Consider the following 15927-nt stretch of genomic DNA (forward strand, 5'->3'; position numbering starts at 1 on the left):
TCCACTCCCTGAATACTGACCGGACATACAGTTAGAGGCTCTTTGAGGCAGCAAATATTATAGCATGTTGGACTTTGAAGCAGTCAGAACACTCTGGTGCTTCAGTGAAGCTTGAAGCTTTGGCTGTCCTCCCTCACATGTAAGGAAGCTTTGACACGGACTTCTGTACACTGCTTTGGTAAAGTGATACAGTGTTTGAAGCCTAAGTGTCAAAAAGTCCCCTACTTTAAAGTTTCTAGTTTTGTTTATTTCTTTTTTTTTTTTAAATGGCTTTCAAATAAAGAGGAAGACAATACAGTATCGAGTGTTTAACCACTCTTTTATTTATTTTTTTAGTGTCTTTCTGGTTTACATATTTTAATAAAATTGCATACATTATATTGCTGCATAAGTTATATATTGATCAAAGTTGTCCTTATGTAGGTAACATTGTTTTTTTTTTTTTTTTTTCTTTTTAATGCTATTTATCAATGTTTGTCTGGCAAACGTCCTTGAGTTCTCTTGTGATGCATAATAAATTATGAAAATGTTTGTGAAATTTACTGAATACAAAGAAAATGTATTTAAATATTTTTATGCATGTATTGTGTACAGCACTTTTTAAACAATCTGTCATTTTAATGACTTTAAACACTACTTTTATATATCTTATGCTAGTGCTATCTTAAAGTGTATGGTTCTTTTAATTTGTACTGTTGTGTTTTTAGGTGGCAGCCGAAGAGCTGTGTTTACTGCTTAGCCAAGTCTTCCAGATTGTTTACACAGAATCAACAATAGACTTCTTAGATAGAGCAATATTTGATGGTGCCTCAACACCTACAAGGCACTTATCTGTCTATAGTGGTAAGTGTAAACCCGAATTTATCAAGCATATTCCTTTTTATTTTGATCTTTGTGCCACCACAGATTCAGTAAGTTCAGTTGCAGAATAAATATCCGCGCAGCTTAATTTGCATGTGGAACATAAACTAACTGTCAGCTTTTGCAGGTGCTGTTTGGTTTCATTTGGTTTATCGTTTTTGCAGGGTAAATGTGGTTTTTACAGAAGGAAGTTTCTTTTTCCTCTAAGTACTCTCTGTTTTTATTTTGTTTCTGTGATCGGTAAGGGTGCCTACCCTAATCAGATTCTGTCATAAGTGTTGTGACACTCGGAACCTTCCCAAAAGTGTGTAAAGGGCTTAAGCAAAACTTGGGAGCCTTTTTAGACGGAACTAAACCAAGTTTATTTAATAACAGTACATTTTTGTTCGGTATTGAATATTTCAGACCTCCTGGTTTTTGAGGAAGTGAACAAGGCTAAAGATAGACGATAAGTAATGCTAGTGTAGCATTTTTCTGGCTTCTGATTTCATCAGGTGTTCACAGCATCTCCGCACTTTTGTGCATACACTTTTTATCCACAACTCCAAACACACAGTCCTACACAAACAAAGCAAGAATGAGTTTGTCTTTACCACCTCCTCTTGCTTACCGCAGATTGCAACCCAGTCCTTGTGTGCCTGGTCTTCTTCATCAAGCGCCACCTTCACTCTTTTTGTCTTTAACCATTTACCTTTATACTCATTAATAATTCTTTTCAAAAACTATCAGCAAGTATTTTAATTCATTTATATCTCACCTGTGTGTATATAGCAGGGCCTTGTCTTATGCAAAGAATATGTTACTGTGTAATGCATGTCTCAGGGCATTGCTTCCAGTTAGCTGCCCCTTACATTGACCCAAATTTCATTAAACTTTATTTTGTCTCAAGCCCATTAATATGTACCATATGTAATAACTTCAAAGATAAATGTACTCCTGTGCAGTTAGGTTGTTTTGAGGGTAACTCTGTGCATAAACCATCAGCTGAGCAGATGTAGGACCTTGTATAAGACTAAAAGAGTTAGAACAGAATGTTTTGTTCACATAAATCACACTTAGCCAAGTGAGATAGTCCGCTAAAATGAATGCAGTGAGCAACACAGAGTGAAAATATGTAAGACGCACATTTCACGTCTTTTCAGCAGTAGCTGAAACAAAGAGAGAGCATGAGAGATGCCTTTGTTAGTCTTTCTTACACCACTCTGTGCTGTGGTGAATTTGAGAGAATAGGAGTAAGGGAAACATGTCTGCTACCTTGACCAATCACCTCCTTGGTGAGAGTGACAAAGTAAAAGAAGGACATTCCTTTTATTGCATGCTGCACCCATTTAAATGTATTTTGTACTTACTTGTACCTACTTAGAGGATGCAGTGAGTAGAGTTGGTGAAGGCGGAGTAGTTTAAATACTTGGGATCAACAGTACAGAGTAACGGGGATTGTGGAAGAGAAGTGAAAAAGAGAGTGCAGGAAGGGTGGAGTGGGTGGAGAAGTGTCAGGAGTGATTTTTGACAAGATGGGTATCAGCAACAGTGAAAGGGAAGGTCTACAGGATGATAGTGAGACCAGCTATGTTATATGGGCTAGAGACGGTGGCACTGACCAGAAAGCAGGAGATAGAGCTGGAGGTGGCAGAGTTAAAGATGGTAAGGTTTGCATTGGGTGTGACGAAGATGGACAGGATTAGAAATGAGGACATTAGAGGGTCATCTCAGGTGGAACAGTTGGGAGATAAAGTCAGAGAGGAGAGATTGTGTTGGTTTGGACATGTGCAGAGGAGAGATGCTGGGTATACTGGGAAAAGGATGTTAAGGATAGAGCTGCCAGGGAAGAAGAAAAGAGGAAGGCTTATGGATACAATACAATTTATTTTTGTATAGCCCAAAATCACACAAGAAGTGCCGCAATGGGCTTTAACAGACCCTGCCTCTTGACAGCCCCCCAGCCTTGACTCTCTAAGAAGACAAGGAAAAACTCCCAAAAAAAAAACCTTGTAGGGAAAAAATGGAAGAAACCTTGAGAAAGGCAGTTCAAAAAGAGACCCCTTTCCAGGTAGGTTGGGCGTGCAGTGTGTGTCAAAAAGAAGGGGGTCAATACAATGAAATACACAGAAGAGAACAAATCCTCAGTACAGTATTAAAATTAAAAATTTCAAGTACAGAGCAGAACTCAACAGTAGATGATATCACATAATTTGATTTGGATTTGTTCAGAGTCCTGGAGACCTTGGCCATCAAGCTGCCTCTCCCATTTGACCATTCTACAACTGAACAGCGCTGGGCCAGCCTATCCGAAGAAAGGACCCCTCTATCCCACGATTTCTGCTTTCCTCCATCAGGGAAGACTTTATCTTAGGCAGGCAAAACAACTTGGCAGGAGGGCCGTGGCACCAAGTGCCACATTTGAGTACCGAGAAGAGAAACAGAATAGGTGAGGGTTAGTAACAAATTATAACTATCATATTACTTATGTTTTAGTGCTAATGACTAACAACAGAGATGCAGTCTGTACAGTTAATCAGCAGCTCTAGTCAGGATATGCTAAACTGAAGTAGTGAGTCTTCAACCGGGATTTAAAAGCTGACACCGAAGGGGCATCTGTTACAGTAGCAGGCAGACCACTCCACAGTTTAGGGGCCCTGTAACTAAAAGCTCGACCTCCCACTGTTATTTTATTAATTCTTGGAATCCTAAGCAGACCGGCATCTTGAGATCTTAATGTGCGCTCAGGTTTGTAAGTCATAATAAGTTCAGACAAGTAAGCCGGACCTCGGCCATTTAATGCTTTATATGTTAAAAGGAGAATTTTGAAATCTGCCCTAAACTTAACCGGGAGCCAGTGTAAGGATTTAAGAACTGGAGTTATGTGTTCATATTTTTTTGTTCTTGTAATAATTCTTGCAGCAGCATTTTGGGTTAACTAGAGGCTGTATAAAGAACAATTTGAACATCCAGTGAACACCGCATTGCAGTAGTCAATCATACTAGAAATAAATGCATGAATTAATTTCTCAGAATCCTGTTTATTTAGAAAACGCCTCAATTTCCCAACATTTTTAAGATACAAGAAACCTGAATTGGACACCTTTGTAATGTGTGCATTAAATGACATGCGAGAGTCAAAGATAACTCCTAGATTGCGAGCTGATTCAGTTAAATTAATGGTGATTCCAACTGAGTTAAATGATGACAAAATATTGTTGTGATCAGTGTCATTCCCTCCAACAATTAACATCTCTGTTTTATCAGTATATAAAGACAAGTAGTTCTCATCCATCCACTCCTTTAATTCACTAACACAACTAATTAAAGACAACAAAGGAGAAACTTCATTTAATGTAAATGAAAGGTATAACTGGGTGTCATCTGCATATGAGTGAAAATTAACATCATGTTTCCTAATGATAGATCCCAGTGGAAGCCTGTAAAGTGAAAACAGTAAAGGTCCCAGTACTGAGCCCTGCGGGACACCATATTGAACTTCTGTGTATAATGATGGAGTCCTGTCAGCACATTTCTGTACATATTGGAATCGATTTGATAAGTAAGAACTAAACCAAGTGAGCACAGTGCCTGTAAACCCAACGTCATTTTCTAGCCTGTGCAGTAAAATAGAATGGTCAGTGGTGTCAAATGCTGCGCTTAACTCTAACAGCATAATTACAGTGGAGTTTCCTTCATCAGAGGATATCAGGATGTTGTTTACAACCCGCGTTAGTGCCGTTTCTGTACTATGAGCAGTGCGGATACCAGACTCAAATAAATTGAAATGCGTAAGGTGTGACTGAAGCTGATTGCTGACTTCTTTTTTTTTTGTGTGGGTCTAGGTCTGACTTTTTAAGTAACGGTTTAATGACTGACACTTTTAGTGCATCAGGTACTGTACCATGCCATAATGAACTATTGGTAATGTTTATAATAGGCACTGCCATAACATTCATTGCACTTTTTATTAGTTTTGTTGGCATTGGATCTAGGGAACAAGTAGTGGGTTTCATTTTAGAAATTAAAGTTAAGACTTCGTGCTCAGTTACAGGATTAAAATTACTAAAGTGCTGAATGCAATGTGAGACAGGGTCTGCTAAGCTAGTGTGCGGTTTGTACTGTGATGCTGAGATCTGGGATCTTATATTTTTAATTTTCTCATTGAAGAAGTTCATAAAGTCTGTACTGCTAACATCTGTTGGTATTTTGCACTGTAGATCTGAATTCCCATTTGTTAATTTAGCCACTGATCTAAACAGTACCTGAGGATTTGTATTATTGCTATCTATTATTGTAGAAAATGGATGGATGATGATGGGTGTAACAAAGCAAAATGCAGAGGACAGGAAGATATGAAAAAAGATGATCTGCTGTGGCAACCCCTAACGGGAACCGCCGAAAGAAGAAGAAAAATTTTGTTCCTATTTAGACTTCCATCACCTGTTCATGTCAAATCAAATTCATTTACACATACAGGGATATACACACACACACACGCAGAAGTCAGTGGCAAGAAAAGTTTCTGAGCCCTTTGGAATTACCTTTATTTGTGTATTAATTACTCATAACAATGTATAAGTTACAATTACAGAAAACACAATTATACTTATAATACATTACAAATTATTTTTGTGCAGAGCGTTGTGGATATTTCTCAGTTAAAATGCAGGTACAGATTATAGTAATTACTAAATACAGAACTTATATCAGCTGCCTAACCACTCCAGGGTTTTTCTTTAATGGGGTCCATGCTGGCTGTCCAATCCGATGAGAGAATCTTTTCTTCTGATGATTTTAATGCTCCTTAATCCGAGATGACCTTTTCATATGCAGGTGAGAAGCATGGCAGTACAGCAGTGGCACTAAGTGCCACATGAGGGTACAGAGAAGAGAAACAGAATAGAGTATGGTTAACAATGGTTTAAAAATATTGTGATACTTATCTTTCTGTACAAGTGACTAACAAACAGAAATGAAGTATGCACAGCTAATCAGCAGTTCTAGTCATGGTATATTAGACTAAAGTTATGAATCTTCAGCCAGGATTTAAAAGCTGAGATTTCTTATCAGTGCTGAGTAAATTTTTTAAATATTCACAGCCTAGGTTGAAAAACATACATGAACCTAAAGGCTAATTGAATCTGCTCTTCCAATTGGTGTGATGAGGTTTTGTGTGGCTTGAAGAGTTCTTAGTCTTATGAACAAGCATGTGATGTTTGGTTTTGTTCATTTCAAGAATGATCTGTTCATATTATTCATAAAATATCAGAGAAGGAGAATAATTATATGGATGCATAAATAAAGTGACAAACAAGAGGAGTACATTAAGTCCATCAAGCTCATTTGTTTAGCTAACAGCTAAACTGTCCCAATAGCTCATCCAAATTTCTCAACTCCATGTCTCGGTAGTTTGTTCGAGATTCTTACAACTCTCTGCATCAAGAAGTCCTTCCTGGCTTCAGTCCTAAATTCACTTCCTGTTAGTTTCCACTGGTATCTTCAAGTATGTGATTCACAGTTAAGTTGAAAGAATTCTGATGGATCTACTTTATCAGTGCCTTTGAGGAATTTTGAAGACCTGGATTAGGTCCCCACGTAGTCTCCTCTACTCGAGACTAAACAGGTTTACCTCTCCAAGTCTGTACGAGTAGGACTTTTCCTTAAGCCCTGGGATGCACTTGAAGCAGCGCAGAAGAGAGCAACCAAGTGTTGCTATAACTTTCTTGTAGATTGGTGACCAGGGGCCTCATGTATAAACAGTGCGTTTGCGCAGAAATGTTGCATACATCCGTTTCCATACTCTCATCGTGATGTATAAAAACCAAACTTGGCGTAATGTCGTGTACATTTTCAGCCTCATACCAGACGTACACACATTTCTGCTCGGTTTTGCAAACGGGCGGCACCCAGCGTCAAAGCAGTGTTACTGTTTCTGTGTGGTTTCCCTTTCTTTTTTAGATTCAAATCCATGAAATGGGCTTTATAAAATACACATCCAAAATAAATTGCACATGGTCTACAAATTTAAAACACTTGATTGTAAGCAATCTACAACAATATCATGGTGCACAGAATGTCCAAACTATTCCAAATACCTTGGCTGCTTTAGCCTTGTTAGAAGACCTCACAAATGGCAGAATTAGAAGAGAAGCGCGTATTTAGAGATCATACTGATTTCTTGTCAGATGATGACGACTGGCTTCAAAGTCAATTTAGATTTCCAAGAGCTATCCTCTTGGAGCTGTGTGCTGAACTGGGGCCTGGTTTATAAAGGCATACTTTGAAGGATTGTGTTCTACCTGCTCCTTTGCAAGTTCTCTCCATCCTCTGGTTTTTAGACACAGGAGCAGTTCAGTGTGAACTGGCTGACTGATCGGGTATTTCTCAGTCATCCACTGAGTCACGCCATGCCAGCTGTATGGGATGGTATTATCCGCTTGTCATCCAGATATAAGGTTTTCTTACACTGTGGTTGAATGGGCAAACATCAAAATGTAATTCACAGCAATGTTCAGTTTTCCAAATGTAGTCGGAGCGGTCGACTTCACGCACATTGCTGTAAAGGTACACTATATTGCCAAAAGTATTGGGACACAACCCCAAAATTATTGAATTTAGGTGTTCCAATCAATAACATCAAGCACCTAGGCATGCACACTGTTGCTACAATCATTTGAGAAAGAATGGGTCCCTCTCAGGAGCTCAGTGAATTCATGCGTGGTACCATGACAGGATGCCAGAAAGTCCATTCGTGAAATTTCCTTGCTACTAAATATTCCACGGTCAACTGTTAGTGGTATTATAACAAAGTGGAAGCAATTAGGAACAAGAGCAACTCAGCCATGAAGTGGTAGGCCATGTAAAATCACAAAGCGGGGACAGCGCATACTGAGGTGTGTAGGATTCACCAACTTTATACAGAGTCAATAACTACAGACCTCCAAACTGCATGTGTCCTACAGATTCGCTCAAGAGCAGTGCAGCGCAGAGAGCTTCATGGAATGGGTTTCCATGGACGAGCAGCTTCATCCAAGCCTTACATCACCAAGTGCAATGCAAGCGTCGGATGCAGTGGTGTAATGCACACCGCCACTGCACTTGAGCAGTGCAAATGTGTCCTCTGGAGTGATGAATCACACTTCACTGTCTGGCCAACCGATGGACAAGTTTGGGTTTGGCGGTTGCCAGAACAGTACTTGCCTAACTGCATTGTGCCAAGTGTAAAGTTTGGCGGAGGGTGGATTATGGAGTGGGGCTGGGCTTGGCCCTTTAGTTCCAGTGAAAGGAACTCTTAATGCTTCAGCACACAAAGCCATTTTGGACAATTTCATGCTCCCAACTTTGTGGGAACAGTTTGGGGAGGGCAACATAACTGCACACACACCAGTGCACAAAGCAAAGTCTCTAAAGAAATGGAGGAGGGAGATTGGTGTGGAGGAACTTAACTGGCCTGCACAGTGCGAGCCCTGGCTGACCTCAACCTGACAGAACACCTTTGGGATGAATTAGAGTACGAGCGAGCCAGGCCTTCTCATCCAACATCAGTGCCTGACCTCAGAAATGCTCTCCTGGAAGAATGATCAAATATTCCCATAAACACACTCGTACACCTTGTGGAAAGTCTTCCAAGAAGAGTTGAAGCTGTTATAACTGCAATGGGTGGGCCAACTCCATATTAAAGCCTTTGGGATGTCATTAAAAGTTCATGTGTGTGTAAAGGCAGGCGTCCCAATACTTTTGGTAATATAGTGTACCTTCAGAGAATGAATTTGCTTATGTAAATGGGAAGCATTTCCACTCTATTAATGTGAAAATGATCTGTGATGCAAAAATGCATCTCATTAATTTTGTGGTGAGATATATGCGTGTCTTGCCAATAATTGCAGCAGCTTGCTGCTCAAATGGTATGAGCCCCAGAATTCTGCTACCTCCTCCTGTGGTGTTGACACTCAGACAGTGAGCTGTGACTCAGCTTTTCACGTCGACTTTGATATGTGACCACTTCTTTTTTTATTTTGAGCACTGTGCGACTTTCTGAACTGCCACACTGTACCACTCTATCAATTTCATTTTGTTGCTTAAGCCACCAAATGGTACATTTGTCATTGTCTCCACTTAATTGAGCATGACCTTCATTTTGCATTCACTGAAATTCTTCTTTTATACACATGCTTTTGCCTTTGTCTTTTTAACAAAACGCTGAACGGAAGGGGCTGTTTATATTGATTTGCATATTCAACTTCAAATGTGAAATTCTGGAAGGAGTCGGGTGGGGATGTAGGCTCATGCGTGTGCATTAAAATTCACGTTGATTTGGATTTGTAAAGGAAAGGTGTGTAGAACTCTTCTTTTTTTTTTAGTTTTATGCATCTGAATTTTTTTGTGCGTACACACATTTCTAGTTTTGTTCCTATATCATGTTTTAGTAGGGTAGGGATTTAGGCGTTCTACATGATGCCCCAGAACTGCACACAATACTACAGATGTGATCCCACTAGTGCATTATGTAGCTTAAGCGTATCGCCCCTATTTTTACTATATATTCAACAGTTTTTACTATATCATCTAACATATTATTTGCCTTTAATAGCTTTCTGAGCGTTGTTTAAAACATTAGAGCAGTCTACAGTAGGTGAGAACAGGCCATTCAGCCTAGCAAACAAAGCTCACCGTTCCTATCCACTTAATTCTTCTAAAATAACATCAAGTTGAGTTTTGAAAGTCCCTAAAGTCCTACTGTCTACCACGCTACACTAAGAAAAACTTCCAAACGTTTAGGCAAAATTTACCCTTAGCAAGTTTCCAACTGTGTTACCCATGTTCTTGATTAACTCATTTTAAAGTCACAGTTTCAATCCACTGGACGAATTCCCTTCATAATTTTAATCACTTCAGTCAGGTCTCCTCTTCTTCTCCTTCTCTTCTTTTCCTTAAACCAAAAAGGCTCAGCTCTTTTAGTCTTTCTTCATAATTCATAATTAGCCCTAGAATCAGCCTAGTTGCTTTTCTCTGTAATTTTCTATCTTTCCTATGTCCTTTATGTAGCATGAAGACCAAAACTGCACACACGCCTCCAGATGAGGCCTCACCAGTGTGTTACAAAGCTTGAGCAGAACCTCCTGTGACTTGTACTCCACATATCAAGGTGCTATATAACCTGACATTCTGTTAGCCTTCTTAATGGCTTCTGAACAGTCTGCAAGCTGACAGTGTCGAGTCCACTATGACTCCTAAATCCTTCTCATAAGGTGTACTTTCAATATCCAGACCTCCAATTTTTCTATTCATATCTAACGTTTTTACTTCCTACAGTGTAATACTTTACATTTATTGACATTAAATGTCATCTGCCCAAGCCTGTATGCTCTCAATGGATTTGAGATTATCTGCCGATCTATTTACCTTGGAATAAATTTAACCAGCTTGTTACTTGTATTCCTATCCAAATCATTTATATAAATATTAAAAATAGCAACGGCCCCAGCACTGAGACCTGCAGGGCACCACTTTTAACATCAGCCATTTCTGATAAGGTTTTATGCACCATCACCTTCTGTTTACTGTGTCTGAGCCAAGTTTGCACCCATCTACAAACCACACCCTGTACTCACACTTCATTTAGTGTGATGCCCAACCTCTCATGTGGCATGTTATTAAATGCATTTTGAAAGTCAAGATAAATAATACCAAATGCTCCACTTTCATCATATCCTTTTGTTTCTTCCTCATAGAATTCCATCCCGTTAGTAAGACATGACCATGCTGTTTAGTAAAACTCCTGTTCTTGCCTTGTGTCACTCAATCTTATCCTTAATAATTCCTTCCATTAATTTTCCAGTGATGCACATTAAGCTTACTGGCCTATAGTTACTTGGATCTGCCTGTTCATCATTTTTATTTAATGGGATAATATTTGCTGTTTTCCAGCCCTTCATAATTCAGTGTACTGTGACTTCATAAAAAATTGTGTCAAGGGTTTATCTGCATCTGCTAACAACTTGAGAATAAATATGATCTGATCCTGATGATTTGTTTGATTTCAGCCTATTTAACCTCAGCAGCATTTCTCCCTCTACAATTTCCAAATCCCTCACTTCCTCATTAGTAGTTACAGATGGGAGGTTATCCACTTCCTCACACGTGAAGAGCTCAGAAAAATAGTACTTTAGAGCATCTGCTATTTCACTGTCTGTAATTTTTAATTCTCCTTTACTATTCCTGATGCACTTATTTCTTGACTATACTGAAAGAACCTTTTTGAGTTGTCTTTCACCTTATCTGCTATATTCCTGCCTTTTAGCCTCCCTTATATCCTTCTTAATGGTTCCCCTCATACACCCTACAATTCACATTGGAGTTATTAGTCTTACACACCTTTGTCTTCTGTTTTTTTTTATCCTTTGCAGCTTGTTTTTCAACTGTTTATTAACCCACTGCAGTGTTTTTTTTGTTTAATTTTCTACTAATTACAAATTTAGGTATGAACCTGTCCTGCATTATTTGTAAAATGTTTTTAAACCTGTTCCACTGCTCCTTGACTCCTAGGTCCCTAAAGTCCTATTGTCTACTACACTACCTGGTCACTTATTCATGTGTCTGTAGTTCTATGTGTAAAGAAAAAACTCCTGCAAAATTTACCCTTAACAAGTTTCCAGCTGTGTCCCCATGCTGTTGATGAGCTCATTTTAAAGTCACATTGTCGAACCACTGGTCTAATTCGTTTCATGATTTAAAACACTTAAATCATGTCTCCTCTTAATTTTCTTTTGCTTAAATTGAAAAGGTTCATCTCTTTTAATCTTTCCTCATAACTCATCTCCTGTAGTCCTCTGGTTGATCTTCTCTGGACTTTTTTCTAGTGCTGCTATGTCCTTTTTGTAGCCTGGAGACCAGAAGTGAACACAGTACTCCAGTGGAGGCCTTGCCAGTGCATTATAAATGTTGAAAAGTAGTACATAAAAACCAGATGTGCTCCATTTGTCATTTTAATGCTTTGTCTTTGGCAGATGATTCATCAACTAAAGCAGATCCCAAGGATGCTTATGAAACTGAAGCAAGCACATTGTAAGTATAATCTGGCTAACATTACTTAGAAATGCATGGACAATGGAGATATGTGTATATAAAGACATAAGACAGTAAACAGAACCCTGAATCAGGAATTAATTTTTCTGTAACTCTTTAGGGATCTGTGACGTATAGAGGAATGTTTTGGATGAAATTTAATTTAAAAAAAAAAAAAGTAAATATGCAAATAAATGAAAATACTGTAAAATGTGACAATAAATAAAGAGAGTGCATAATTATATAAATGTGTTTTGAATTTGTTTTTTGCTGCTTATTTATTAAAATAATTCCTCCAAACATAACTTCAAAATGTCTTATATCTGGTAAATAAAAGAGAACATGAAAATACGTTACTTTGTTTGCTAAACAAAATACATGTTTTATCAAGGTGACTGTATAGCTAGCTCTGCTGAAGGTGTACAGTTTCATTTAAACTGTAGACATCTTGGGTGAATTTAATTTCACTGTATGATGTTGTTTGTTTACTCTCCAGTATCCTGAACATCACCTCTATTTAGGTTATCTCAAATCACATGGCTGCTGTCTTTAGGCCTGTAAATATGTGTTAATTATGTTCACTTTGGAATGCTTGATTCATTTTTACTATTTAGTAATAATAATAATAATAATAATAATTCATTACATTTATATAGCGCTTTTCTCAGTACTCAAAGCGCTATCCACACAGGGAGGAACCGGGAAGCGAACCCACAATCTTCCACAGTCTCCTTACTGCAAAGCAGCAGCACTACCACTGCGCCACTTGTAAAAGTTAATTCACCTCCAGTGTCTGCACTGTGCCAAAGTGCATTCGCATTGAGAGGATGCCGCACCTGTGCATGCACACATTACACTTGTGGAGTAGGAAGGGGATTTGATTGTTGGGCACAAAGGGCATTCATTTCTCACCAACTTTGTATATGGCCAGTTTGATGTACCCGATCACAAGTGAATCTACACCTTCTTTTTTTTTTTTTTTTTTTTTTTTTTAAATGTGGTCGTAACATAAATAGACTCTAAGGTTAAATCAGGTACTAGGATTGATCTGATAGACTGGTACTGTGTGTTGTTTTGTGTTAACTTGTATGTATGTGTGGATTTATTTTATACAGTTATTGCCTTATTACCAGTATGTCCTGTTTTTGGATTGTTTTTCCTGTGTTGGCTCAACATTCATTCCTCACGTGAATCCTTCCAGGGTTTACTTGGTACCACACTGAGACCAACATTTCCAAAGGGTCTTTGTACTGTTGTTTTTTTCCACACCAGAGTGCGATCTTCACATTTATCTGAACAAAGGGAACTAGGGGGCAACTGCTTCACAAGCACTTTGAGCTACACTTTTATATGAAATGTGATTGTTGTTAGGTCAGACTTAGACAATTGAGTTAAAACAAAACAAAAAAAACAACAATCATAATCACATTTTCTCAAGCACAGTTTTTTTTCAGTCGATCTGGAGCCTGAAGTCTGTCCTCACTACATGGAACGCCAAACAGATACTAGCGCTGAATGGTGTGCCAGACCATCTGTTGGCCCAGTCTCACACAAACCCATACTTGCTCTTAGAATTGCAAGACACATTTTTGGGAGTGAATAAAAAGATCTTTAATAACCAGAGAGAACAACAATGCAAACTCCACAGAAACGACAACCAGATTTTAAATTTAATTTCAGGATACTACCCTAAATTACATTAATATTATGCTTATTAGATTAACAAGACTAATCTTTGTCTATACACTGTCTAAACTTAGACTATTTCGCAGTTCTTTTCAAAGCTCCTTGGACACTGGTGGGAATTCTCCATCCTCCTCCTCTTCCACACAGGTTTCTCCTCAAAATAAAACCGTGAGTGAGAGTGAGCTGAGCACCACTGCCACTGAGCTGCTCCAGGACTACATGATGACGGTAAGAAGGGAGTATATACAGTATACAAAATGAGTAGATTTTCAGTCATTACAGGGGGCTGAAAGAAGATAAAAGGAAAATGAAAGCATACAACATCCTTGTAAAAACTAAGTAGATCAAAGTTTTACATTTTCTTTAATTAAAAAACTAGAAGATAATAGAGAATTTTTGCTTTGGAGAGTGTTATGTTTTCTTTTAAAGTTATCTAGCTTTAAATAACACAAGGAATAATGTAAATGAAAAAATGTCTGATAAATGCAAAAAATAAATCAGAAAAGGCACCGCTAAAAGGCACATGGTAGCCTTTTATCTTGAACTAGATTTTGTTAACTTTTAAAACTTAGTTTAACATCGATTATCTGTCACTTGATTACCATCAGTCTCTTTTAACCGTTAGGGGGGGAAAAAAAAAAAACATTGCGCATGCCAGCATCTTATCTATTACTACTGTTGCACGATACGCTTGGGTCTAAAACTAAGGGGGTTAATTCTGACACCTTAAAGATAAACTATTCAAGCTGATATGTGACTTTTATCTTCACAGAAGTTTTTTTAAAAGGCAGGTCACTGAACAACTTTGCACTAATACTACTTTATGTCTACAGCTAAGAACTAAGCTCTCCTCCCAAGAAATCCAGCAGTTTGCAATGCTTCTTCACGAGTACAGGAATGGGCTCTCTATCCATGAGTTCTGCATCAAACTGCGGCAACTGTATGGTGACAGCAGGAAGTTTCTTTTATTAGGTGGGTGTTGAAACTGACTTGCTTTTCAATTAGGGAATTTAGCAAGTTATTGTTTGCATGTAAGTCATTTTTGTCAGAACCCCACCCCTTAATGGTGATTTGTCTCCCTCCACTTTCTTTGACTTAACTCAAGGCTGTGAAATACTGAAGAAGGGAAACAAACTGGGGGAAAATTTTCAAAGCTTGGTGAACACTTATGTTTTAATGTAGAGAATATTGTGTACTGCAAACAAGCAAAAGGGGCATTCATTACACTGGTTTGCAAAGAAAAAAAAAGAATATTTTGCTCCATTAAAAATTAGGTGTCTTAATAGATTTGAGGGTGCTGAGTGCAACTCTGCCAGCAGCAGAATTATACTATCATGCCCTGTTTTGAGAGATGGTTTAAAATGAAGAACACTATTTTAGAGAGAAAAACATAATATATTTTAAAAATGAGTTAGACTTGGAAAAAATTATAAATTAGACATATAATTGTTCAAGTAGTCACTTGGTGGTAGTTTTTCCTCTGAAGGTGTTTCATGGTGGAGCAGCAGGATTGTGCTAACATAGACTCGCTCTACTTTCTTGTATAGTGTCTCTTCATTTGAGTGATGTCCTGGTAAACCTCACCCCATTTTCATCATAGACCACTCTCATGTTCTACTTGGGGGTTGGGGGTCTTGGGAGGTGTTTTTGGAATCCAAATCACAGTGCTTTAATTACATTTTTAAAGACATGTTGCACCCAAGTGTTAAGTAGGAACAAAGAACCTCCTCAGCTAGGTCCTCAGTTTCCTGCCTTTGTATTCTCAAGAAAACTGTGGAACTCACTTTTTAGTTTTGTATTTCTCAATAAAATAAGGCGGTGTAGTCTTTTACTGTTTGCTTACCTGTTACCTGGTCAAGACTGTGGGTGGATTGACCCGTCCTTGCATATTTCACTAAAAAACATTTAAACAACAACTTTCTATCCTTCAGGCAATAAAAAGGCATCTTTCTAACCTTTTAAATATAAATTCCTGGATAATTTGAAGGAATAGACAGAGGAAAAAAATACTGATTTGAAAGAAAAAATATGTAGCAAATACAGTGCCGTGTAAAAGTGTGGGCCTCCCTCTGAGGTTGCATGATAATTTGCTCTGTCTTCATAAGAGAATATCACAGCAATATGCCATTTTTTTACTAGAGAAATATAGACAAAGAGATGTTTATCAGACCAAAATGCTCAGTGCAGCACTGAGTTGTATGAAATAAAATGTAAAAAAAATGGATGTGCAAAAGTTTGGGCACCCATTTAATTGCATTAATTTGAAAACGTGTAGTCATTTAATGCTGAAAGGTTGCAGCACAAAATTGCTTTGATTAGCTCATTAGAACTTAA

General features: G+C 38.1%; 2 protein-coding genes across 4 annotated transcripts in view; both read left to right on the top strand.

The window, feature by feature from the left end:
• Positions 1-15927, top strand: part of clic5a (chloride intracellular channel 5a) — a 1193419-nt gene that overhangs the window by 585543 nt on the left and 591949 nt on the right. The gene's annotated exons all lie outside the window — the stretch shown is intronic.
• Positions 1-15927, top strand: part of ccm2 (CCM2 scaffold protein) — a 139122-nt gene that overhangs the window by 120544 nt on the left and 2651 nt on the right. For both annotated transcript variants that reach the window (XM_028796392.2, XM_028796393.2), the window contains exons 6-9: positions 708-843; positions 11850-11907; positions 13680-13821; positions 14427-14565. In XM_028796392.2, the coding sequence (XP_028652225.1) occupies positions 708-843; positions 11850-11907; positions 13680-13821; positions 14427-14565 (475 nt within the window). The remainder of the gene's footprint in view (positions 1-707; positions 844-11849; positions 11908-13679; positions 13822-14426; positions 14566-15927) is intronic.

Source organism: Erpetoichthys calabaricus, chromosome 3 (genome assembly GCF_900747795.2).
Source record: "Erpetoichthys calabaricus chromosome 3, fErpCal1.3, whole genome shotgun sequence".
Taxonomy (NCBI): domain Eukaryota; kingdom Metazoa; phylum Chordata; class Cladistia; order Polypteriformes; family Polypteridae; genus Erpetoichthys; species Erpetoichthys calabaricus.